Below are 23027 nucleotides of genomic sequence, written 5' to 3'. Positions count from 1 at the left end.
TTCCCCCAGTAAATCGACTAATTACGACTTTTTTTTCAAACTTGATTTACGGCTGGTGCAATGTCAGTGTTTGTCCTCTAGGGGCGCAGTCACGTGTACAGTAAAAGTACACAGGAGCACATCGAACGGAAGTTTGAACAGGAATAAATCCACAAATTGGACGAAAAAGGTTCTCTAGAGTAACAGGTACGTCAATTCCGATATTCACAACAATCATATCAAATATTATCAAGTCAAGTTCGCGAGAGACGCGTGTAATTTACAGTAGTTAGCGAGAATTAGGCGCGTGCTAGTAGGCCGCGAAGCCTCGGCCTTTTCTGCCCGAGTTGACCGAAGACGGTAGTCGTTTCGTGGAGGAAAGTTGAACAATTCCGCAAGCTCTAAAGCTGCTTCCCTTCAAGGAGGATGTCTTTAAAATGGCGTCGAAACGTTTCTTTAGCGACCAGCGCACAACGCCATCGAGGACGACGCCAATTCAACTTTAGCCGAAGAGGTGAACAAAGAGAACTTTTGTGCTTTGTAACTGTTGCTCTGCGTTCATTTTCGCCTCGTCTCCTGCTTCAGAGTTTTAGTTAGATTTTGTTTTTTTGCGCTACAATAAAGGTGGTCGGTCCGTGTCGGAGGCAAGTGTGGTTAATAAAGATGTCGCGCACATGCTCACTAGCAAGCGCGGCGGGCAAGACATGTCTGGGCATATTTCTCTCTACGCGCTCGTGACGTCACGGACGGAGTTTTTGGTGGAAAGGAAACCGGCAAATCTCATCTGTATTATGTTATTTTATTTTTAAGCATAAACTATCTTTTTTGGGCACGGGGGAAAATGTTTTTTTTTTTTTTTTTTTCCTGTAAAAAAAAAAAAAAAACACGAAGATCTCAGCGTAGTATATTACTGTCATTGTCACATCCTCGGATTTGATGCTTGTTTTTACAAGTAGCATTTGCATCTATGGCGTATTTGCATTCGGCATTTTGGTGCACTTAATTGTTTTTGTACGTCCGCTTTACATCAACTGGGAGTGAGACAAACAAGCACGATTTGTCTCTTCTGGCAAGAATTCTGCCAGCAAGAAAAAGGCCTTTCTTTTTTTTCCCCCCCCATGAAAGAGAATGTACGCTATGTTCAGATATGCGGGGCATGTCTACATCGGACCTGGTTAGTGCGGTTTGGATTTTTGTTGAGTCATTTGATTGGACTAGTCCCGGCATGTCTGTGTGTGTTTATGTGTGTGTGTGAGATATAATCAGCTGTTCCAGCGAGTGAGTGGCGTGCCGCTGAGTCAGCCGGGCTGACTGTGATAGGTCCACCGGACTTGACAGCGTTTACTCACGTTCCGGTCTAGTCCCGACATGTCCTGGTGGCTGTATAAGAGGCAGCGGCTGCCTCCGCCTCAACTCTCTCGCTTTCGCACTCGCCACTTTAACTCTTTGCACTTGCACATGTGGACGACTGAACGGTAAGAATCTGTTCTTTCCAAAGACTTTTGGAGTTGCTATAGTAAGGTGACAAATTCACGTTTTGGAGAGGGAGAGCGAGAGAGAGAGCGAGGATGGAACAGAAGACTTGTTTGACTGACATTGTGCGCCCTTGTGTGCAGATTATCATCGCCATGTCAACCGAGAAGAACGACAACATGGACACCTGCCACGACAACAAAGTGGTAAGTGGCGATTGTCTTTTTTTTTGCTATCTTGCCACTTTTTCTTTTTTTGCTCTATTTCGCCGAGACTCGTGTCATCACTTAGCTGCTTGTTTGGGTCCAGGTGCGGCCCAAGTTGGAGTTGTCCACTTTGCTCAAGCTGGCGGGCGCCACCAAAGACGTGCTGACCTTTAAGGAGGTGGGAGCGGCGCGGAGCGGCCGGACCTGCCGAGTATCACCCGGCCTGTGAAGAGCGCGTAGCCACTCTGCAAATGTCTTGTGCTCAGGTCTTGTTCTACCTGGGCCAGTACATCATCCAGAAGCAGCTCTACGACAAAAAGCAGCAACACATTGTGCACTGCGCGCAAGACGCGCTGGGCCGCATCCTCGGGGTCGACAGGTTCTCCGTCAAGGAACCGAGGTCAGCCAAACGCCGACGGATGATTGTCGTGCTCAAGTCTCACCTTTTAAAGCATTTCTCTTATTTCGGGCGGGGGCAGGCTTTTTTTTGCCATGCTTGCCAAGAACTTGGTGAACGTGAGGAGCCAAGGTAGGACGTCCCGCCGGCGGCTGTTTCATTCCTGAGCAGAAAAGACAAATGAAATCATTCCGTCAAAACGCTTGTGTGCCGCAGAAGCGATGCAAAGCTCCGGCGAAGCTGCGAGCGGGAGCCAGACGCCTCAGCAACAACCCACGCAGGTCTGCTCACATTTAATAAATAGAAATAAAAAAGCCCGGCAATGGCATGGGGCGCTTGTGAGCGGGTGTGTAATGACGTTTTTTTTGTGCATTAGGAAAATGAGGTAGGAAGCAGCTCGTCACCTCCCAGCATGCGCCGCCACCGGCGAAGGCGCAACAGGAGCTCCAGGAGCAACGACGCAGGTGAGTGGACGGCCGCCTCCAAAGGCGCCATGTCCAGATGTAAACACATCCCCCCCCCTCCGCAGGTCCCTCCCACGGGTTGCCGGGTGAGGAAAAAGACGCCGCCGGCTCGGACGAGGACGACGGCGAGGGCTCAAAGAGGAGCCGCTCGGACAGCTACTCGCTAACTTTTGATGACAGCCTGTCCTGGTGTGTGATTGGCGGACTGGGAAGCGGGCGCAACACACACAACAGCCAGTCCTCAGAGAGCACGGTGAGTACGAGACGGGCGTTCTCTCGCGCCGCTCTGTGGATTGACTCAACATTCGACTCTCTGCGTTTGAAGTCTGCCTCGCCGGACGCCGCCGCAGCCGCCGCCGACTCGGACGGCGACAACTTCAGCGTGGAATTTGAAGTGGAGTCTATCGACTCGGACGATTACGATGAAGACGACGCCTCTTTGTCCACCGACGACCAGGTAGGACAACACGGACGGACGGACGGACGCGGGGCGGCGCCATTCACTTCCCGCCAAACATATTTGTTGTCATTGGCAGCAGGTGTACGAGTTCACCGTATTGGAGAACGCCGACGCCGACGACTCGTTTGACGAAGACCCGGAGATCACCGAAGCCGTGAGTGGCGGGTCAGATTGCCCGAGGCCGCAAGACCGGACTCGAGCCATTCGCCGTTTGTGCTCAGGACTACTGGCGCTGCAACGGCTGCGACGAGTTGAACCCACCTCTCCCGAGGAACTGCCTGCGCTGCTGGAGTCTGCACCAGGATTGGCTGTGCGCCTCGGCCACCCACCCGGCCACGTGCGCCGACGCTCCGGGTCAGTTGGGCGACTGCCGTCGTCGCAGCGGCAACATTGAGATATGTGCAAATGCGCCGAGCCCGCCCGCCCTCATGTAATCCTGTAATCCACACCATTTGGATCAATATGTCACTTTGCTGCCATCTTGCGGCGAGAGCTTTTCATTTCGAGAGATGGATGCGTACCTCGCACGCGTGTTCAGCGAGTGATTTGTCCCGCTCTTCCCCAAGGTTCCGACGCCGAAGACGGCGTGGACGTCCCGGACGGCGTGGACGTCCCGGACGGCCAAGCGGTCAAAGTCTCGTCGGCTCCCGACTGGCAGGAGGCGCCGTCGCGACCGTCCTCGTCCTACAGCTTGTCCTCGCCGGAGAAGTCGTGGGCGTGTGACTCGCAGCCTTCGTCAGGCGCCAACTCCCAGGAGACGGTGGGGAGCTCCCAGGAGATGACTGCGGGCGGGCCCGAGGTGGAGCGCACGGTGTCGGCCGACATGCGGCTGCCCGACTCGTGCCTGGAGCCGTGCCTCATCTGCCAGTCGCGGCCCAAGAACGGCTGCATCATCCACGGCAAGACGGGCCACCTGATGTTGTGCTACGTGTGCGCGCGCAAGCTGAAGAAGCGCAACAAGCTGTGTCCCGTGTGCCGCCTGCCCATCCAGGCCGTGGTCCTCACCTACCTCGGCTGAGGTGGCTCCTGGCCTTCCGGTTTGCGTGACCCGCGTGGCGTGTTTGTTCAGCTGAGGTGGCTCCTGGCCTTCCAGTTTGCTCGACCCGCGTGGCGTGGCGTGGCGTGTTTGTTCGTCTACCTCAGTTGAGATGTGCCGGTCGCGTTCTCCTCGGTTGTTCGTTTGTTCGTCTCCACCGTCCAGCGGTCAGAATGTTTCGGACTCTGTTGAGTTCCAGTGCAATCATTAGATTCAACAAGTTTGAACAAATGTTGTGTGTACCGAAAGCTCGGTGTCGTTTCACAACACTTCTCCTTTGTTATTTATTCCGGCACACGCACACTTTGAATCGAGTTGAGTTGTTTGAAGAACTCTTGCTGTTTCAATAAGATTGAGAGATTTCTAACTTTATTTGCAGTTGTTATAAAGATTTCCAACTTTATTTGAAGTTGTTATAAAGGTAAATTTCACATTCTGCTCGTGATCATTTACTTACACATATGCACTTGACGCAGAAACACACTTGATAGAAATTTACTACCAAGTCAAGAATTCTCTCTATGTGTAGCACAGGCTCCCTCTAGCGGCACGCATCAAAGTTTTCTACGGAAAGGCAAATATTCCCATTTAATCGTTTGCGACTTGATGTTGAAAATCATTTTAAGGGTACATTTTTGTTTTGACTATTGCACAAAACATTTTAATCAATTGATGCACATGTGAGCCCGTGGTTAAATAAGGGCAATGGTGCTTAAGAGTATGAAAAGAATAGTTCCTACCTTCTGCTGCAACGACGGCTCGGCTACATTTTCGGGCTTGGTCTTAAAAGAAATCCGTGCCTCGGTGCTTAAGTGTGCTTGGCTGAATTGATGTGTGCCTGCAGGTCGTTGGTGGCACTTTGATTTGCCACAGACACGTAAGTGCCTGCCTAACTCGTTAGCCACTCAGCATCACGACCCAGGTGGTGGAAAAAAATCGAATTCCTCCGTAAAGGTGCATTTTCGTTGTGGCATCGTCTCCACTCCCTGCCAAGCACGCGCCAACTTCCTGCTCATGCACACAAAAACACAATCAGCAAGGTGGACTTATTTGCAAACGATTACAGAGAAACCTGAAATGGAACGGAGTGGCAATACAAGTGGAGTCACGAGGGACATGAGCGGTCTCAGTTGAGCAGGAAACGGCTCGTGCAGTATATTCCGTTTTGGACTCCCTCAATTTGACCATATGATCGCAAAAGTGTACCGTGTGTCGCCCTCTGCTGGTCAGTATGAGAAAGGCTCCCGTTGATGAATTCCGGGAATCCAAAACAAATGTACGAGCCGTTTCTTGAGTTGTATGTAGTGCTGTATATATTAAATATAAGTTAAAAAAAGTAAAAGAACGCTTCAATTCTATTGTTTTTATTCTAAAACAAAAAAAGACTATATATAGCAGTTTCTTGAGTTGTATGTAGTGCTGTATATGTTAAATATAAGTTAAAAAAAAGTAAAAGAGCGGTCTAATTGTATTGTTTTTATTCTAAAACAAAAAAAGAATATATTGCGAGAACCAAAAATACAACGACGCGAATATTCGTTTTGGATTCCCTCAATTTGACCATATGATAGCAAAAGTGTACCGTATGTCGCCCTCTGCCGGTCAGTATGAGAAAGGCTCCCGTTGATGAATTCCGGGAATCCAAAACAAATGTACCAGCCGTTTCTTGAGTTGTATGTAGTGCTGTATATATTAAATATAAGTTAAAAAAGTAAAAGAGCGCTTTAATTGTAATGTTTTTATTCTAAAAAGAAAAAAAATATATATATTGCGAAAACCAAAAATACAACGACGCGAATATTCGTTTTGGATTCCCTCAATTTGACCATAAGATAGCAAAAGTGTACCGTATGTCGCCCTCTGCCGGTCAGTATAAGAAAGGCTCCCGTTGATGAATTCCGGGAATCCAAAACAAATGTAAGAGCCGTTTCTTGAGTTGTATGTAGTGCTGTATATGTTAAATATAAGTTAAAAAAGCAAAAGATTGCTTTAATTGTATTGTTTTTAATCTAAAACCAAAAAATAATATACAATTAAAGCACTCTTTTACTTTTTATAAGTTAAAAAATCAAAAGAGCGCTTTAATTGTATTGTTTTTTATTCTAAAACGAAAAAAGGATATACAATTAAAGCCCTCTTTTACTTTTTTTTAACTTATATTTAACATATACAGCACTACATTCAACTCAAGAAACGGCTCGTCCATTTGTTTTGGATTCCCGGAATTCATCAACGGGAGCCTTTCTCTTCCTGACCGGCAGAGGGCGACATGCGGTACACTTTTGCGATCTTATGGTCAAATTGAGGGAATCCAAAACGAATATTCGCGTCGTTGCATTTTTGGTTCTCGCAATATATTCTTTTTTCGTTTTAGAATAAAACAATATAATTAAACCGCTCTTTTGCTTTTTTTAAACTTATATTTAACATATACAGCGCTACATACAACTCAAGAAACGGCTCTTACATTTGTTTTGGATTCCCAGAATTCATCAACGGGAGCCTTTCTCATCCTGACCGGCAGAGGGCGACATACGGTACACTTTTGCGATCTTATGGTCAAATTGAGGGAATCCAAAACGAATATTCGCGTCGTTGCATTTTTGGTTCTCGCAATGTTTTTATTCTAAAACAAAAAAAGAATATATTGCGAGAACCAAAAATGCAACGACGCTAATATTCGTTTTGGATTCCCTCAATTTGACCATAAAATAGCAAAAGTGTACCGTATGTCGCCCTCTGCCGGTCAGGATGAGAAATGCTGCCGTTGATAAATTCCGGGAATCCAAAACAAATGTACGAGCCGTTTCTTATTTGTATGTAGTGCTGTATTATATTGTTGGTTAGAAATTAAGAGAGAAAATCAAGCTTTCCAAGCAACGGTTTGCGATTAAAACGCAAAATGTTAGAATAAAAACAATACAATTAAACCATTTACTTTTTTTAACTTCTAATTATCAATATGATGCAAGTGTAGGCTAATATATATATATTTTGTTTACAGAACTTTATTTCTATTTTCTAGTCCCCTTGCACACTTCACTTGGGTCCTAGTTGCCCATTCTTCCTTGCAGACTTGCACAAGTTTAATTTAATTGTTGTTGTCACTTGCTGTGAATACAAACAAACTACAATAATAAAGTTAAAAAATCAAAAACTCTATCTTCAGTCCGTTACGACTTTTGGACTCCTTTTAAATGTCGTTGAACAGTCAACATTTTTATTTCATTGGAGATTTGGAGCCTACAAGTGGAAGACATCTTGTAACCATTTGGCCCATCCAAAGACATATCATCAGGGAGCAAAGTGGATGGATCCCCTGACAAGAAATGCAAATTGTGGCCATTGCACCCAAAATAGTCCACTTACGCTAATAAACAAATTGTGGCCAGAAAATACTGTTTTGTGTTCACGAAAAAAGTTGCCCATGAAAATACAAGTCATCTGGATTTGGTGCACAGGTTCCATCTACAATCTAATATCCATCCATCCATCCATCATGTGTGGGAGCATGCTCTTCACCCAGACACGTCTGTACCGCTTTCTTCTTTTACATTCACAGCCTCAAAATAAGTCGACGTACACAAACGGGTCACAAAGACATTCGAGAGCGGGTCGCTAGCTCCACTTGAAGGCGCTCCCTCCATGGTGGCAAGAAAACAACAACATTCCACTCACCTCAAAGAAGTCCGTGAGGCTCGACGATATGACATAGGGAATTAAAAGAAAGACATTTTGTGGCCACAAAATGCGTGTTTGCAAGTCTGAGGCTACGTGTAACTTAGTTTGCTTCGACCAGCCCTAAAAAAATCGAACAAATGCGTGTCAAGAGGTCCTAAATGCGTCTGAATATCAGAACCGACCAAGAAAACCTTCAAAGTGTCACATTTCAAAGATATAACACCAAAAAAAAAGTACCACAGAGTCGATTCATATAAAAGAAACAAAAGTGCACGTGAAAAAAAAGATCACGATTCAGTCTTGATTCAACACAGCGCGTTTCGGTTTCTCCGTTTTCCAGTCCCAGGCATCGTCACACTTGCTTTGTGAAGGTCCACAATTTGCTGTGACTTTTTGGGAAGGCAGGCAGGCGCCTCACACGCAGAATCAAAAGTAACATGGGCCAGCGCAGAGTTCCGACGGGTCCAAAATACCTCGGTGGCTTCTTCATGATTTCTCCTTCGGACTTTTCAAAGATCCGTCACTTTGTTCTCCAGGGCGGCGGCCATCTGCTGCAGTCGTAGCGTCAGCTGGCGGTTCTGGGCGGCCGGGTCTTCGTCCAGGGACCGAATGATCTGCCAGAGAAACGGGGTCAAAGCTTCTCCGACGCCGGCGTGAGCCGAGGCAGAGCTACGTTCTCACCGCGTCGTAGTATTTGCTGGCGTACTGGTACAGTTGATGCAAAGCCAGCTGCGTGTTCAGCTCGTCCGTGTGTTGCTGCACACACACACACACACACACACACACTGTCACATCAGCAGGCGCAGGCACAGGCGCAGGTGCTCGTACATACCCTGGACACCTCAGCAAGGTACGTGTTCATGTCCTGGTCGCTGACGGGAACCATCTGCCGGATTCCTTTGTAGTAACTGCCCAAGACAAATGTGGAACATCACTGTGTGTGAGCGAGAGCTCTTTTTGTGTATGCGCGGGACTCACTCGTCCACCATCTTCTTGTAGGTGGAGATCTCCTTGGCGTAGAGCAGCTTGTTGCTCGGCGACTCCTAGAGGGGGGCCAAACGCAAGCGGATGTGGGCAAGCTGCAAAGACGGCGCTTCGGAGCCACGCGTACCCGGCTGAGTTTGTGCTCGGTCTTGGTGCAGGCGTCCATGAAGGTCTGGGCGATGACGTGCAGCGAGGCGTCCACCACCTCGTTCACGTGCACGTCAAAGACGAAGTGGGGGTTGCGCAGGATGTTCACCCAAAAGCGCAGCGGCAGGCTGAGGACGAGCTCAGGGTTAAAGCCGGCCCGGGTTGGTCGCGAGGGGTGAGCCGGCCGGCCGGCCGGCGGCGCCACCTGTTGGTCTTCCAGATGTGCAGCGTCTCCTCGTCCACGTTGTCGTGCCGCAGCGCCTGCTCGTCCAGGAAGTCAAAGAAGTACTTGACGGGAGGCGGGACGGCGGCGCTGGAGCACAGAACGCTGCGGAAGAAGTCGTCCACAAACTGCTGCAGCGTGCCCTGCAGAGGCGCGGGCGGCAAAGTCCAACGTTAGGCGCCGAGCCAGCCAGCTAGCGCAACCATTAGCTCGGGTTCCGCACCTTGACGGAGAGCAGGCGGGTCAGGTAAATCTCCGTGATGGCTTTGGTCATGGACTTGTCCTTCATGCTGCCTCGCTTGGACTTGACCTCGTCCAGCTCGTCGGCCGCCCGCACCAGGTGGAAGGTGTTGTCGTCCTCCAGCAGGGCGTTCCCTGCCGCCGCCGCAGGGTTAGCCACTCCCGTTAGCCGCGCGAGCCTAGCGCAGGCGCATGCTTACGCTCTTCAGAGTTGTCCGGGTGCTGGTGGAAGGACTGCGTGTGCAAAACCTTGGACAGAACCAGCGTGGCGTTGTCCCGAACCTGCCGGGAGCGCACACGTGATGTCATCGCCCGGGTCGCGTGATGACCTCATCATCAATATTCTTACGTTGTAGTGAGCCAGAGTGTTGAGTCGCTTCCAGCGTCCTTCCTTCTGCGACGTCAGGTCGAGGTCGGACAGAATCTGACCCGTGGAGCCGGGACGCCACTCTGGACCGTAACGATCCAATCGATCAAAAACGCTGCTCAGCGATCGATCAATCAATCAATCGATGAGATTACCGAGCGCCACGCTCTCCACTTTTGGCCTCTGCGAGTACGGAAGATTCCTGTACACTTGATCGATGATCTTCTCCTTCACCTGTGCAGTGGAGCAAACGTCAGTCGGTCCGTCCGTCAATGAAAAGTAAGGAGCCAATCAAATGAAGGAGAAGTTCGAATGGAGCACCTGAGAAATGGTGTCGCAGTTGAGAACCTTCACCGGCGTCACATCTGGACCTTCGCCGTGCACCAGCACCTGCAGGGTCTAAAACCAAACAAAGGTGACGCTAACTTCCATTAGCTTGCCTATGGGGTTTTGCTCAATAGGTTAGCCTTAAGCTAGCAGCCAATGTAATTTGTGTCTGTTACCGACCAGCACGGAATACTCCACGTCGTCTCCCAGCAGCCCCGTGTCGTTGAGCGTGTATTTGGCCTTCTTGACCTTGGCGTCCACAGGTCCTTTCTCCACCTGGTGCTTGAGCGCCTTCAACAGCTTGTAAAGTGGCTCACCGGCGCTATCCTGCAACACGGCAAAATGGCGTGGCGCCGTCAAGTGGCTATGCTAACACGAATTGCGCGTGCGGGCGGGCTTCACCCTGAGGAACTGGTAGAGACAGACGGACATCCAGTTGCACAACATCCTCTCCACCACCGTCTCCGACCTCCTGAGCATGAGCTTGGGGTTCTTATTGTTCACGTGCTCGTCGATGAGCTCCAGGAGGAGCGTCCTGGTGATGTCGGTGTAGTAGACCAGCTTGCCGTGCAGCGCCACCGTCAGGAGGGAGGCGAAATCGCCGCGGGCGCGCGCGTTGAAGTCCGGCTGGCTCTCCAGCGTGTGGATGAACTACGGAAGAGAAAGAAAAGCCGCTCCAAAGCTGCTCGGCGGGCAAACGGGAAGCGGGACTGACGTTGACGAGGAAGGGCTTGCTGTTGAGCAGGTTGGAGAACTGGTTGAGAGCCTGCGTGACGATGGCCCGGCGGGACTCCGGGAAGCGCACGCGTCCCGCCAGCACCGAGGCGGCGCCGTCCTTGGAGGGCAGGAAGAGGTTGCGGTCCGTGTACGTCTTGTAGTCCAGGAAGGGGATGCGCGCTTCGCTCAGCTCGCTGGTCTGGTCCTCCATCTCCATCATCAGGTCTGAAAGGCCATGAGGTCGTTTTCTCTATCTTCTCAAGGTCACGTGTTTGGAGCCTACCTGTGAACTCCTTTTTGCAGCGATCTCTCACGCTCTCCTCCAAATTCTCCAGCTGATGCTTGACCTTCTCGTACTCGCGCTCGGCCTGCCGGCTCTTCCTCCTGCGGCGAGAGGAAGTGAGGCGGTGGCGAGGTGCGGCGGCGGCGAGGTGCGGCGGCGGCGAGGTGCGGCGCTCTCACCTGTAGCAGTAGACGGACACGGCGATGAAGAGCAGCATGGGCACCACGACGGCGGGGATGATGATGGCCAGGGGGATGTCGTCCTTCCACGCGTAGTAGACGGAGCCCACCACCCACTCACCGTGACCGAACTTCACCTGGGCGAGGATGTGTCACGCGGGCAAAGGGTCCGGCCGGCGTCGGGAGCGAGCGAGCGCTTACCACCAGCTCCAGAGGGTCGTTGGCAGCATCTCGCCGTTGGCGTTTCGATCGAGCGCGGGGCTGGGACGACGGCGCGTCCAGGATCAACTTGTCGTCCTGTCACCGTCCACAAGGGGGCGTGAGGCCTCATCGCAAGTCCAGATGGAGCAAATGGGCTCCTTACCTGAAGGATGCTGACGTTGCAGAAAGCGTCCCCGACAAAGGCCTGCGCCTCCAGCGCCGTCATGGCCTTGGCGAAGCCTCGACCCTGCGCTCGGCAGAAGGAGGAGCCAATGACGAGCGCGGGCCGCAAAGGAGGACGAGCGCGGACCGCAAAAGAGCGCCGACTCACGGTGACGATGATGACGCTGGTCCCGGTGAGGACGGTCTTGGGGAGCTCGTTGAAGGTGGGGTCGGGGTGGTAGCTGAAGGCCTTGAGCTCCTCCTCGGCGTTGTCCAGCAGCAGGACGGTGCGCAGCGAGCGGCTGTCGCTCCAGATCACCGCCGGCGACAGGAACTCCAGCACGCTGTCGTTCTTGCTCAGCGACTCCTGCGCAAACTGGAGACAAACGCTTCAGGCACCCACGGCGAGACGGAGGACGTGGGCTTACCTCCACGGTGGCGTTGTCCTGCGAGAAGTCATCGGCGACGGGCACCACCTTCAACGTGGCCCTCTGGATCAGATGGAAGCCGCTTCCCGTCACGACGATGCGCCGCCCGCCGCTGAGCCAGTGAGCGAGCAACAAAAGCTCACGCCAAAGACCAAAAAGCCGAACGGCGACCACAAAGCCCGACGGCGTCCCAGGCGCTCACCACACAAAGCTGGACTTGGGCGAGTAATCGGCGATCTTGGGGTTGTCGGCGTACTGGAAGGCGGCCGCCACCTCCTTGCTGGTGTTGCGCCCGTAGTTCACCTTCACCGCCAGCAGGTCGGACGGAACCTTGGGCCCGCGGTATTTTCCCGTCTTACACGTGATGATGTCGCCGAAGGACAGACTGCCGGGGAAGCAAAGGTGGATTTTGCCACGTCCAAGCTTCTCCAAACGTTCTTTGTCAACGGGCGCTCACACTCGACATGGGACTCCGCCCACCGAGACGGTGACATCATCCTGGGAGGCCGTGTCCAGGTCTCGCCCGCCGATGGTGATGACGGTGCCGCCGGCCGCCGGGCCTTTGGCGGGATGCACCGCGTCCGGCTTGGGGTCCTGAACAAAAGGGACACCAGCTTTCCACTCTGCGCGGACAACGAGACGGCCATCCGGTGGACGGCCATCCGGTGGACGGCCATCCGGTGGACTCACCCGATAGGTGAAGACCACCTGAGACCTTCCCGTGCGCCCTCCGTCCACCTCCACCTCCACCACGCCGCTGTTGCTGGACTCCACCGGCAGGTCGGACGGCGGCGGGCGCTTGGCCGGCCCGATCTCGCACACCACGCTGACGGGGAAAGCGAAGATGCTGAGATGTTAGCGCTTGAACAGGGGGGTGAGGACTTTTTCTGTCCATCAATACCTGGTGGAGACGGAATATTTGTCTGGCAGGTGGCGACACTCCACGCCGGCCACGCTGATGCGCTTGACGTCAGCCTGCTTGATGCCCATGTTGGAACCTCTGATGGTCACCGAGATGCTGCCGTTGAGCGGCCCGAAGCGAGGGACGATCTGAAAAGCCCAACCGTCAAAGCGCACAGGGAAGGGGAGGGGTGGCGAAGGCGTCGCCTTACGTCGGTAATCTGAGGGGCGGGGCATAAGGCGGGCGGTGGCGCCGGACACAAGTGGCGGTAGACGCAGGCCCGCGAGGCGGCGCACCACACGCAATGGTACTCGGCGTCGGCGTGCTTGCACAGGCTGCAGTCGGCCCGGGACACCGAGCAGTTGTACACCGTCACTGTCACACACACCAAGACACGTTGAAGGCGGCGGTGGCGGCGACATTTTCCTCCCCCCCTCCCTCACCTGTGAGCGTGCTGTCAATCTTGCGCTTGGTGTCCCGTTCGATGACATGGAAGGAAACGTTCACCTCCTGCCGTTTGCTGTAGGAAAACTGCCCACGCACACACACACACACACACACACACACACACACACACACACACACAATCGGAAATGCAATCCATCACAGAGATTCGGGAGCGGACGATTGATGACTCGGCATTTTCTCGCAAAGGTCGGCTCATCCGTCAAAGCGGAATAACAGCAACCGGAAAAAAAAACCGTTTGCGCTTAGCGAGGCGGACGGTGAAGAAAAGAGCTTAAAGTCGTGTCAGCCCCCAGGGGGCGCTGTCGCATCACTTTTCAAGCCTATTAGTTATGCTAAGCATTGCGGTGCCGGATGAAAAGTAAATAGACTCTGGAAATATGAATGTCAATAGAGTCCAAGATCAAATAAAAGCAGAAGAACTCCGGGAGGCGGTTACCTCATATCCTCGAAATCGAAAGTTGGAGCCGGGCTCCTGCATCACCTCCTCCTCCGTTTCCTTCATCAGCTCCGTGCCCATCACGAATTTGCGGCCCTGACGGCGACATCCATTTTTAATCTTGGCCAAAGCTCCACCCATTTCGGCGTCCTCACCGAGTAGATGTCGAGGTTGCTTCCCCGGAAGCTGATGGGGACCTCGAAGCCCACGGGGATCAGCAGCGGCTCCGGAGACTCGAACTGAGGACAGCGCTCCGGCTTGGACCGGCGCAAAGACGACAAGGTCAGATTGGCTCGTGCGCCGTTGCAAAGGAAGGAGGGAAGGAAGGTCCAACCTGTTGAGGTTTGATGATGTGGCCGGCGTCCGCCGCGCCGTCCGTGTCGCTGCATCGGTGCTCTCGAGCGTTCCACTGGCAGCCCCACTCGCTGGTCACGCAGGAGATGCACCTGGAAGGCACGGGGGACGCGTCCAACCACAAACCACGACATACGGGTGGGTGTCTGCGTTTGCGAGTGGGCGGGCTCACGGCGTGTTGGGATTCTTCCGGACCGTCGCCGAACAGTTGTAGAAGCGATATCGTCCCGACGTCACCACGATCTTGTCGTTCACCACAATTTGCACGGGGATCGACACGTGGTCTGAACACACGGGCAAATGCGTGGCGTGAGCGAACGTCCGCCGGTGGCCCTCAAGGTTCTTTCCTAGAGCCACTTTCAAACCCACGAAGCGGTTCCTTTCCGAGAAATGACGACCGGCTTACCTTGATGCTCAGGCGTGGGCGGGATGTCCGAGGGGTCCGGCAGGGAACAGATGATGACGGCCGGGCTGCCCATCACCACGCCGTCGCTGAAGGACCCGTTGAAGAGGCAGCGCAGCCCGTCCGACTGCCGGAGGCGGGGCAGCGCCGGAACGCTGATGTCCACCTGGGGAAGGGCAAACCACGGTCGCTTGGTGGCTTTGGACGCCGCCACCCCCGGCAAAACACGGCCGCACCTGCTGCGTCTTGTGGCAGCTGAGGCTCAGCGGGTCGAAGGCCCGAATCTCCACGCACTGCTGATTGGGCGACCACAGCCACGTGTTCTCCACCGACGACCTGCCGCACTCGTGCTGCCTGGTGCACCTGCGACGGACGAGTGCGGCGCAAAGCTAAAGCGCTAAGCTGAGGCGCTAAGCTAAAGCGCTAAGCTAAGGCGCTAAGCTAAGGCGCTTTGGCCTACCTTCCCTCCAAAACACACCAGCCGCAGTAGGGATCCTTGAGGGACATGCAGGACTGGCAGTCCGTCTTCAGGTGGCACGATTGCACGGGAACCTTGGACATCTAAGTTCATGACACAGCGATAAAGAGCAACGTTGGTTGTCAGCGACAACGAGGTGTGAAATGCCGAGGGAGAGCACCTTCTTCCCGCTGGCGATGTACAAGTGCTGCAGCTGAGAATCCAGCAGCAGGTCCTTGTTGACTTTGTCGCCCGTCACTTCGTTGGACGCCCGGCCGTAAAGCTCCGGGTGGGCCGACAGATGCAACTTGAGCACCTGGAAAACAAAAGGGAAACGTTTTTTTTTTTTTTGTTGTTGCTCAAAGACAAATCGAGCGTGACGTACTTCTCCGTTGGCCATGCCCAGGAAGGCCACGGCGTGGCCCATCTCCACGGAAACGGCCACGGCGGTCATGACGCCCTTGCGGATCAGGGAGGGCTCGGCCACCAGGGCCACGTCGGCTTTGCCGGCCAGCGGCGACGGCAGGAACTCGGCGCCGCACTTGAACTTGGCCCCCCTATTGGGCTGAGGTCGGCAATAAAAAATAAATAATGACAACGTGTCAAAGCGCTAACTCTCCCAAGGCTTACCTGATTGCTGCTGCACAGACCGCCCGACTTGGTGGAGTAGGGCGAGTAGACGGCCGGACTGCCGTGGATGAGGCCGCCGTTGCTGTAGCAGGCGCCGATGATCTCCAGCAGCCTGGTGTTGATGGCGCGCAGAGGGTACATGCCTGGCAAACACAGCAAGGAGCACAAGGCTCAAGTTGCCCGCGCTAGCTAGCGCCACTTTGGCCATGGGGAAAGGAGACCTACACATGGCCGAGATGCTCGGGTCTTCGTCGGAAGTGAAGGTGACAAAGAGAACCTTGTCGGAAGCCAGGATGTGCCCGTACTTGCCCGACCGCGTCAGATTCTGGGCCAAAACCTCGCCCGGCGTCGTCACGTAGGCGGCCTGCGGCAGATCCCCCCCGTTAAGATGACGTTGTGGCTTTTTCAAAAGGAGCCAAATACCTGAACTTTATTGAAGCGGTTGTCGGCGCTGCAGTTGAGCGGCAGCTCCGTGTACGAGTAGTAACTCTGGTCGTCCTGGCACATGCGCGAGATGAAGGTGAAGTTCTTGGTGTCCTGCACGCCCAGCGTGCGCGAGAAGAGGAAGTAGACAAAATGGCCGTCCTTAAAGGCGAAGCGGAAGTTGTGCAGGTAGCGCAGCACAAAGGGGTTGGCCTGCACGGCCGAGGCGTCGATGATGTTCTCGAAGATGTTCCACTCGCCGTAGTCCCGCAGGATGCGCGTGGAGATCAGCTTGGTGCTGTCGTGGCTGCCGTAGCCTTTAGCGACCTAGCGTCGGGGCGGGAGGAGCATTCAGGCGGGGCGGTCGGTCGCCAAAGAATTTGACGGGAGCGGCTCCTCACCAGGAAGACGGTGAAGTTGTCCCTCTCCTTGGTGAAGTAGGACATGACGCCCACCACCGAGACGCTTTCCTCGGTGCTCACCACGTACGACTTCTCGCCTTTGTTGTCGCTGAAGTAGATGACGTGCTCCACGTCGCTGAGGTTGCGCAGCGAGCAGATGCCCCTGAAGACGCTGCCGCACACCACCAGCCTGTCCTCGGCGCCGTGCACCAGGAGGAGCTTGTTGTGGTTGTCCGTCTCGACCGCGTCCTCGCAGGTGTCCGTCACGGGCGGCGTGCACTGCCGGTTGTCCCGCCGGGGTCCCGTCTCCACGCGGGCTTCCGCCAGAAGGTCGGCCGACAGCTGGTAGAGGGCGTTGACGGCGCCCACGTACAGACGCCCCGTGCGGGGGTCTTGGACCACGTTGTTGATGAGCGTGTCGGAGTGGAACTCTGGGTTCTTGGCGCAGGAGACGCAGAGGAGCGCGCTCGCCGCGGTGACCAGGAACGGCCACGCCCAGCGGCGCGCCATCGCAGCTGCTCAAAGATAAACAGACAAGAGGTCGGATTGAACTTGCGGTGTCCCGCAAGGTTCTTTCTTAGAGCCACTTGCAATCCAACAATCGACAGGCGTCAAGAAACGACCGGCGGCAGGCAAAATTGGAAGTAGACTAATTTGTCAGAAGAAAAGGACGAGCCCGTGAAATGAAAAGCCCACAGAGGACACAATGGTGCCAGCGGGGCACGGCCGGGCCGGGCACAAAGAGCCGAGCCAGCCCGCGGGACAAAGAGGGCCCGACACTGACGACACCGCCATCAAACTGGAGCCAACTTAGCTTTTCATCTATGCTCTTCTATCACTTCCAAGAAAAATGGTTGCCTTCTTTGATGATTCGCCGCTCCCAGAAGACGTCCGCAAAAAGCGCCAGAAGCAAGAGAAGAGAAATAAATAAACAAAGGGCTCTACAAAATGCTTGCGGGATGACAACGGGGAGAGGAAGTCCACTTCCTGCGTGGATGGCCGTCAACAACTTCCTGAGGGAGCCTCTTTGGGAGGTCACGACCCGGGTGGGTGGGTGGGGGCTTGTTGCACGCAGAACTTTGCCGCGCCTTCGCAAGAGACTCGCTGTCTGTTTTGGAAAGTCAAAGGCTGCTTTTCACAAAGCCTAGCAGCCATCGCTAGGCTTTCAAGGCCAGAAGGTGGCGCTAGAGGCCCCAAGCTTACATGGTGCAGAAATTCAAACGCAACTTTCCGAGCGCCGCTTCAAAAAGCCTTTCTGACCACGAGTCGAAAACTTTTCCTTTGGTGCCGCTGACCTCATTCTGCAGCCCCATGTGGGCGACATACGGCTTCCTAATGAGCAATTTACATAATTAACACAGCGAGGCATGGCGAGGCATGGCGGGCTCCCCCCCCCGACGTTTGCGTTGACGGCAGCTGACAAGCGACGCGGAGGAGGTCCGCAAAGCCGAGCATCTTGTGGGAACGTTGCGCAAATGACACACGCGCACAAATGCGCATTAGCCCATGCCGACACGCTTTAATGCCAGTTGGCAGCCGGCGGCGGCGGCGGGACACACGCACATCACAGCGGCGGGCGGTGGCTGACTCACTCGCTGGGGATGAGACAAGCGTTCAAAATAAATAACACGCGCAAAAAATGCTTTTTGCCGACACGGCAACTTTCAACTTGTCAGCCGCTGAGCCACGCACGAGCTGGAGCATGTATGGGGGGGGGGGGGCAAACAAATATGGCGGCAAAGCACTACTTTGTCGAAGTGAAACTCTTGGGTTCAAACAGCCGTGGGAACCTTCTGTGGGCCAAAGTGAAAAGTGATCCCGGCGAGACGAAGAAAAGGGAAGGAAAAGAAAAGAGGGGAAAAAAAAAAGAAAGAAGCTGCGCCAGAAGAAAAGACGACCATTTAAGGAGGCGGGGGAGGCTTGTTGAAAAATAAATCCCACTCACCTGCTCACTTTTGGGGCGGGATGAGGTCCGGGGACATCGAGTGGCTCGGCCCCTCCCCTTCCTGACACACACAAACAGAAAAAGGTCAATTCCACCCAAATGTGACTTCCGTTTGACAAACTTTTGGATTTGTCAGATTTCAAAAAGCCCGTTCATTCTCGTAAGCAAAACGGTAGCATAGCACTACTTTTGTCCAATCGAGGAGGGGGCCATTTTGGAATGTTGACATAATAGTTTGAGTTCCAGCGTTTAAGATGTCGCCAAGTCCCATTATTGGCAGCTGGGCAGCGCTTCAAAAGATGTGGCGAGGATCTCCAAGCGCCATCCGCTTGCTGACATCACACATGGCTCAACTTAAGCTTAGCTTTGTTTTTTTTCCCCCCAAAACAGCTTGAAGACATCACGTTAGCGTTAGCGCCTCAAACGCGCACTTGCGTTGACAACCAGGACGCTCCACGCACGAGCGAAATTTTTTTTTTTGGCTCCAGTCGGCCTTGAAAAATTCACGCGCAGATGACTGTTGTGCGTGGCAAACATACTCGCACTTCGAGGGGGTGGAAGGTCACGAGGCAAGTCTCCTCACATGCAAACACGACCTTTGAACATTTGCAGGAAAACCAAATACGGGACAAACACACACACACACACACGCCACTGATGTGCAAACACACAAAGGCTCACACTTCCCTTTTTTGTGCTAAGGGCCAACGTGTTGCCATTCTAAAAATCCTCCTCGTGCTGGACTAGGCAATGCTAACTAGCGTGGCATCGACTCAAAGCGGCGTTGTGGAAGCAAAGCGAGAGGGAAGCGTCCTCTGACCTCGGCGACCTTGCTGCCCGCTCGCTGGCTCGCTTCCTGTGTGACAAAAGTTGCCAGTGTTGCGTCTTGCATCATGCTCCTCATCTTGTCGCAAAAAAAAAAACGGCTGGATGCCGAATTGTCATGGCATGACTCACCTCAGAGAAGAAAAACATAAAGTACAGTAGGGAGGGAGGGAGGGAGGGATCTTCTACAGCACCGGTCCAGCAACTCGCAAATTCAAACCACATTTTCTCATTCTTTTCATTTCTCAGTCTTTACGAAATCGACAGCCAATCATAAAAGCCATATTTTCAGATTGGACCACCACTAGATGGACCAACACAGATTGTGCATATTTCACATGTGGTTGAAAAGCCAAAGGTCGGGAGGAGTCTCTGTCCCCCATCAGAGCAGAAATGACAGTCCTTATCTGGCCCACATTTTTTTCTTTTAAACAACTTGCTGCTCTCTTTTTTATTGGCATTTTATTGAGCGACGTGGAGTGGTGCAATCAAGTGAGGTGTTGGCTTTCTTTTTGCAGACTTGCTCAACAGGATCAGCCCACGGAGCCTGTGAGAGGCTCCAGATGTTCTGCGTACTGATTGGTCCCAGACACATTCCACTCGTCCCCTCGTGCCAGATCGGCTTGAAGGGGGGGGGAAAAAACAAAAACGCACGCATCTAGGTCGCCTTGTTAAACAGCGGGCAAGGCGCCTGCACCTCCAGGTTGGCGAAGCAAAGCCGAAGCTATTCGTGCCGAAGTTCACACCACAAGAGCTCGCAGGCAAACAAACCAAAAGTAGCAGCAAAAAAAACAAAAGCAGCAGCAAAAACCAAAAGCAGCAGCAAAAACAAACCAAAGGCAGCAGCCGCTCCTTGCGTTAAAAGTAACAGCACCTGTCTCAAAAGTACTTCCAAAAGATCATCGTACACGCTCGCACGATGCACTTCAAAAAGTCAAACCCATGCCGGAAATTCCGAAATTCTCCCTAGTTGGTGGATCAGCTGAAGTTTGGTTCGGCGAGTCGACCGTGCCTCGGTTAAGTCCGCTTGGACACTAAATTGCATGATTTGTGCTTGGAGTACGGGGGCGCCGCTCGCTTGAGAAGGAGCCGACTATTTACTGGACTAAAGCGTGTGGACTTACCTTCGCAGCGTCGTCCCGTCCCGTGGTTTAGCTAGTTCCGAAAGAAAAGTGCTCACGCCCTGCTGCGCTGAAACAACTTCAACGACATTCCCAGGAAAAAGTGAAAAAAGTGAAAAAGACAGCAAGTAGTCGCGTGGTGTCACTTGGCAGCTCCCGGGTGAGGAGCATTCGGTTCGGCCGCTATCTCCTGCTCTTGTGAACGAACGTCGACCCAACTCTGCTGAGCGACACGAGTGTGTGGAATTGGAATTGGGATGAGGAAGAAGCATCCTCCTCTTCCTCCTCCCCCAGCTGGAGCGCCCCCGCGCGTCTGTCAAGGTGCCTTCAGGCGGCGGCGTCGCCACTGGTCGGCCATGTTGGAACAGAAAACGCCTCTGCGAAGCGTAATGATATTCAGGCTGAATGTTTCACTTGGATTGGTTTGAATTTTCAAGCACTTTGCAAAAAGAGATTTTTTTTTTTTCTTTTCGGTTTGGCCCGGCTGCTTGTGTCAAAGCCACTTAAGCGTGCTGCGGCCCCCGCCGCTAATTGAGCCTTTCTTTGCACACAGAGGAGCCTTTGTTGTCGGAGAATTAGCGCCAGGAGAAACCGTGCTTCCTAACGCTTCCGTGTTGCTGGGAAGGCAGAGAAGAAGAAGAACACATGCATGTGTTCAGGGAGGAACCCGCCCCTTGGCTCCATGATCAGACAGAGTTCAAAAGGTCAACATCAGGATCCCAGTCAAGAATTGACCTAACCCCAATCTAACCTGTTCCTAGTGCAAATGAGAGGTATGGAAAGCTGCTGGCCCTGAGGGCAGCTCCTTTACTCGCTGCTGCCTTTGTTTGAAAAAGACTTCCAACACCTCATTAGAACACTGCCCACAGCAGAAGTGTGTGTGTGTGTGCATAAGGTGTCACTTATGAATGATTCATGAGCATGTAAATGAGATGGATGCAGGCACGCACACCTCAATTTGCGTGTGTGTTGGAAAGGCAGTGGACTCCATCATGGAAATGGAGTCAATGAAATGGTAATAATGGTCATAATATGAGAAATGAAGCTGCATTTAAACGGGATTAGCGTGCTTCTAGCGCGGCAATAACGTACAATGCTTTGAATAAATACTCGGCGACTGAGGCGATGAATGTTCGGGAAGTATTATTGCATGCATTATTATTCATATTTATATGCTTTCTCAGGCTGCAATGCTAGTGGAGCTCAAACAACCAGACAAATTCCTGTCATGTTTTAAAGGCGACGGCACATCGTGTTAAATTTGACACGGAATAAAACCTGCTTCAAATACTAACAAGAGCAATGGCTAAACACACGCATGGAATTTTGAACTATTCCAAACAGGCCAACACCAAATGTTGGTCAATGGCGCCCTCTAGTGGGGAGTAGGATACATGATTATCCCCAAATGATGCATTTGTCGCCCTCCAGTGGCTCAATGACCGCTTATCTCCAGCTCCTTATTTGTTTATAAGAGGAGCGGGGAAAAGGTCAATTTTGAGGTCATTGGACAAAAAAAAACATAAATGCGTGTGTGTGTGTGTGTGTTGTGTGCTGTGTGTGTATGTTGCTGGGGATGTCCGCCACTTCCTGCGCAAGGGCAATTGGTCAGGCAGGCCTCAACTTTTCTCACACTGCCGACTTCAACTAAATACGCACGCCCGACCAATAAAGAAGATCCAAATTAATGGAAGAACTCATTCCTAATCTATTTTTAAATAATCCTGAGGATGTGAATTAAACTTGTATGCAGTGTGTACGTATGTAAACAGAAGAAGAGGAGTGGGTGAGTGAGTGGGAGTACTATTTGTCACACCCCAGGGAGATGATCAAACTGTGCACACACACACACACACACACACACACAAAATGGCTGGGGGCAGTTGAGAGTATTCTTAATCCCGTGCGGGTGTTTTCCAGGGTCTTTATCCTCCTGGATATGATGTTTCCATGGCAACAACATGAAAGTGGTAATCGGTTTATGATGCTTACACATTCAATCATATAAAAGGACTACATTTCAGACTATGCATAATACTCCACTACTATATGTCTACATTATATCATGTATTGTATGATGCAGGATATCCCTTTTCACTTACGTGCTATTTATTCTTTTGTTTTACAGCGCCCCCAACCTGCAGTGGCTTGTACGGCACATTAGCGCCGTCATTTGCAATATTTCCACATTGGTTGCGTAGAAATATGCAATAAAAAAAAATGGTAAACGTTACTGATGTTTTTGCGTCCATTTTTTTTGAATGAATATGAGATTATTGTAGATTCTGATGCATCTGAAGGCAATTTATGGCTATTTCCGGTGTTCATCATCACCTTAAAGACGTCGGAATTCCCCATTGGCAGTACTGCGTGAAGTTTGAGGTGCCAAAAGCTGCTTCTGACCCCGGGTGAGTGTCCCCACCGTGTATGTCCCACCTCTGCTTCTCATGACGCCCGTCGGGAAATGCACCTTGTGTGCAAACTGCTCCATACCAAACTTCATCGACCAAACGATCGATATAAGAGTCGTGTCGTCATTACGGGATAATGCATTTCTCGATAGACCCCCCCCCGTAAAAAAGATTTTTGTCATTAGAAGGTTTATATGTCATCGGCATTCAAATTGGACTTTTGCAAACATGTGCAAAATGTGGATTGAATGTAGGATGGGCGAAAGTGAGTGATGCTAACAAGCGGGACAATTTAAAA

The 23027-nt window shown here is 52.5% G+C and overlaps 2 protein-coding genes and 1 long non-coding RNA gene across 6 annotated transcripts; 1 reads left to right on the top strand and 2 right to left on the bottom strand.

Annotated features, from left to right (window-relative positions):
• Positions 1-65: 65 nt before the first annotated feature.
• On the top strand, positions 66-4451 carry mdm2 (MDM2 proto-oncogene). 3 transcript variants are annotated; one of them, XM_061268265.1, is made up of 13 exons: positions 81-186; positions 1246-1454; positions 1596-1658; positions 1762-1836; positions 1925-2058; positions 2138-2187; positions 2272-2336; positions 2432-2519; positions 2585-2772; positions 2845-2976; positions 3056-3133; positions 3201-3333; positions 3546-4451. In XM_061268265.1, exons 3-13 carry the CDS (start codon positions 1608-1610, stop codon positions 3995-3997), a joined length of 1446 nt encoding a protein of 481 aa, XP_061124249.1. In that variant the 5' UTR covers positions 81-186; positions 1246-1454; positions 1596-1607; the 3' UTR covers positions 3998-4451. The 3 variants fall into 3 exon arrangements, with proteins under 3 accessions (XP_061124250.1, XP_061124248.1, XP_061124249.1); XM_061268266.1 differs by lacking the exon at positions 1246-1454 and having other exon boundaries at positions 66-186; positions 3059-3133; XM_061268264.1 differs by lacking the exon at positions 1246-1454 and having other exon boundaries at positions 67-186.
• Positions 3246-5276, bottom strand: LOC133145131 (uncharacterized). The gene is made up of 3 exons (XR_009710831.1): positions 4756-5276; positions 3501-4200; positions 3246-3415 (listed from the first exon to the last, which is right to left on the bottom strand). It is a non-coding gene; the product is annotated as an uncharacterized LOC133145131 (long non-coding RNA).
• A 1942-nt stretch (positions 5277-7218) lies between these two features.
• plxnb2a.1 (plexin b2a, tandem duplicate 1) lies at positions 7219-20605 on the bottom strand. Of its 2 annotated transcripts, none has more exons than XM_061268200.1 (41): positions 20322-20605; positions 18381-18433; positions 16428-16942; positions 16027-16353; positions 15829-15967; positions 15604-15746; positions 15359-15538; positions 15155-15289; positions 14977-15077; positions 14753-14879; positions 14520-14682; positions 14286-14397; positions 14094-14205; positions 13915-14016; positions 13760-13855; positions 13299-13386; positions 13067-13230; positions 12856-13004; positions 12645-12780; positions 12412-12548; positions 12157-12339; positions 11955-12066; positions 11696-11902; positions 11528-11611; positions 11365-11460; positions 11164-11300; positions 10985-11085; positions 10700-10926; positions 10387-10635; positions 10165-10311; positions 9979-10056; positions 9813-9891; positions 9640-9740; positions 9491-9572; positions 9274-9425; positions 9033-9193; positions 8808-8955; positions 8675-8739; positions 8529-8604; positions 8378-8452; positions 7219-8310 (listed from the first exon to the last, which is right to left on the bottom strand). In XM_061268200.1, exons 1-41 carry the CDS (start codon positions 20588-20590, stop codon positions 8206-8208), a joined length of 5913 nt encoding a protein of 1970 aa, XP_061124184.1. In that variant the 5' UTR covers positions 20591-20605; the 3' UTR covers positions 7219-8205. The 2 variants fall into 2 exon arrangements, with proteins under 2 accessions (XP_061124184.1, XP_061124185.1); XM_061268201.1 differs by having other exon boundaries at positions 18373-18433; positions 20322-20418.
• Positions 20606-23027: the final 2422 nt, after the last annotated feature.

This window comes from Syngnathus typhle, linkage group LG21 (assembly GCF_033458585.1).
Source record: "Syngnathus typhle isolate RoL2023-S1 ecotype Sweden linkage group LG21, RoL_Styp_1.0, whole genome shotgun sequence".
Classification (NCBI taxonomy): domain Eukaryota; kingdom Metazoa; phylum Chordata; class Actinopteri; order Syngnathiformes; family Syngnathidae; genus Syngnathus; species Syngnathus typhle.
The sequence above is the reverse complement of the archived record's forward strand: the minus strand, read 5'-3'. Positions and strand labels throughout refer to the sequence as shown.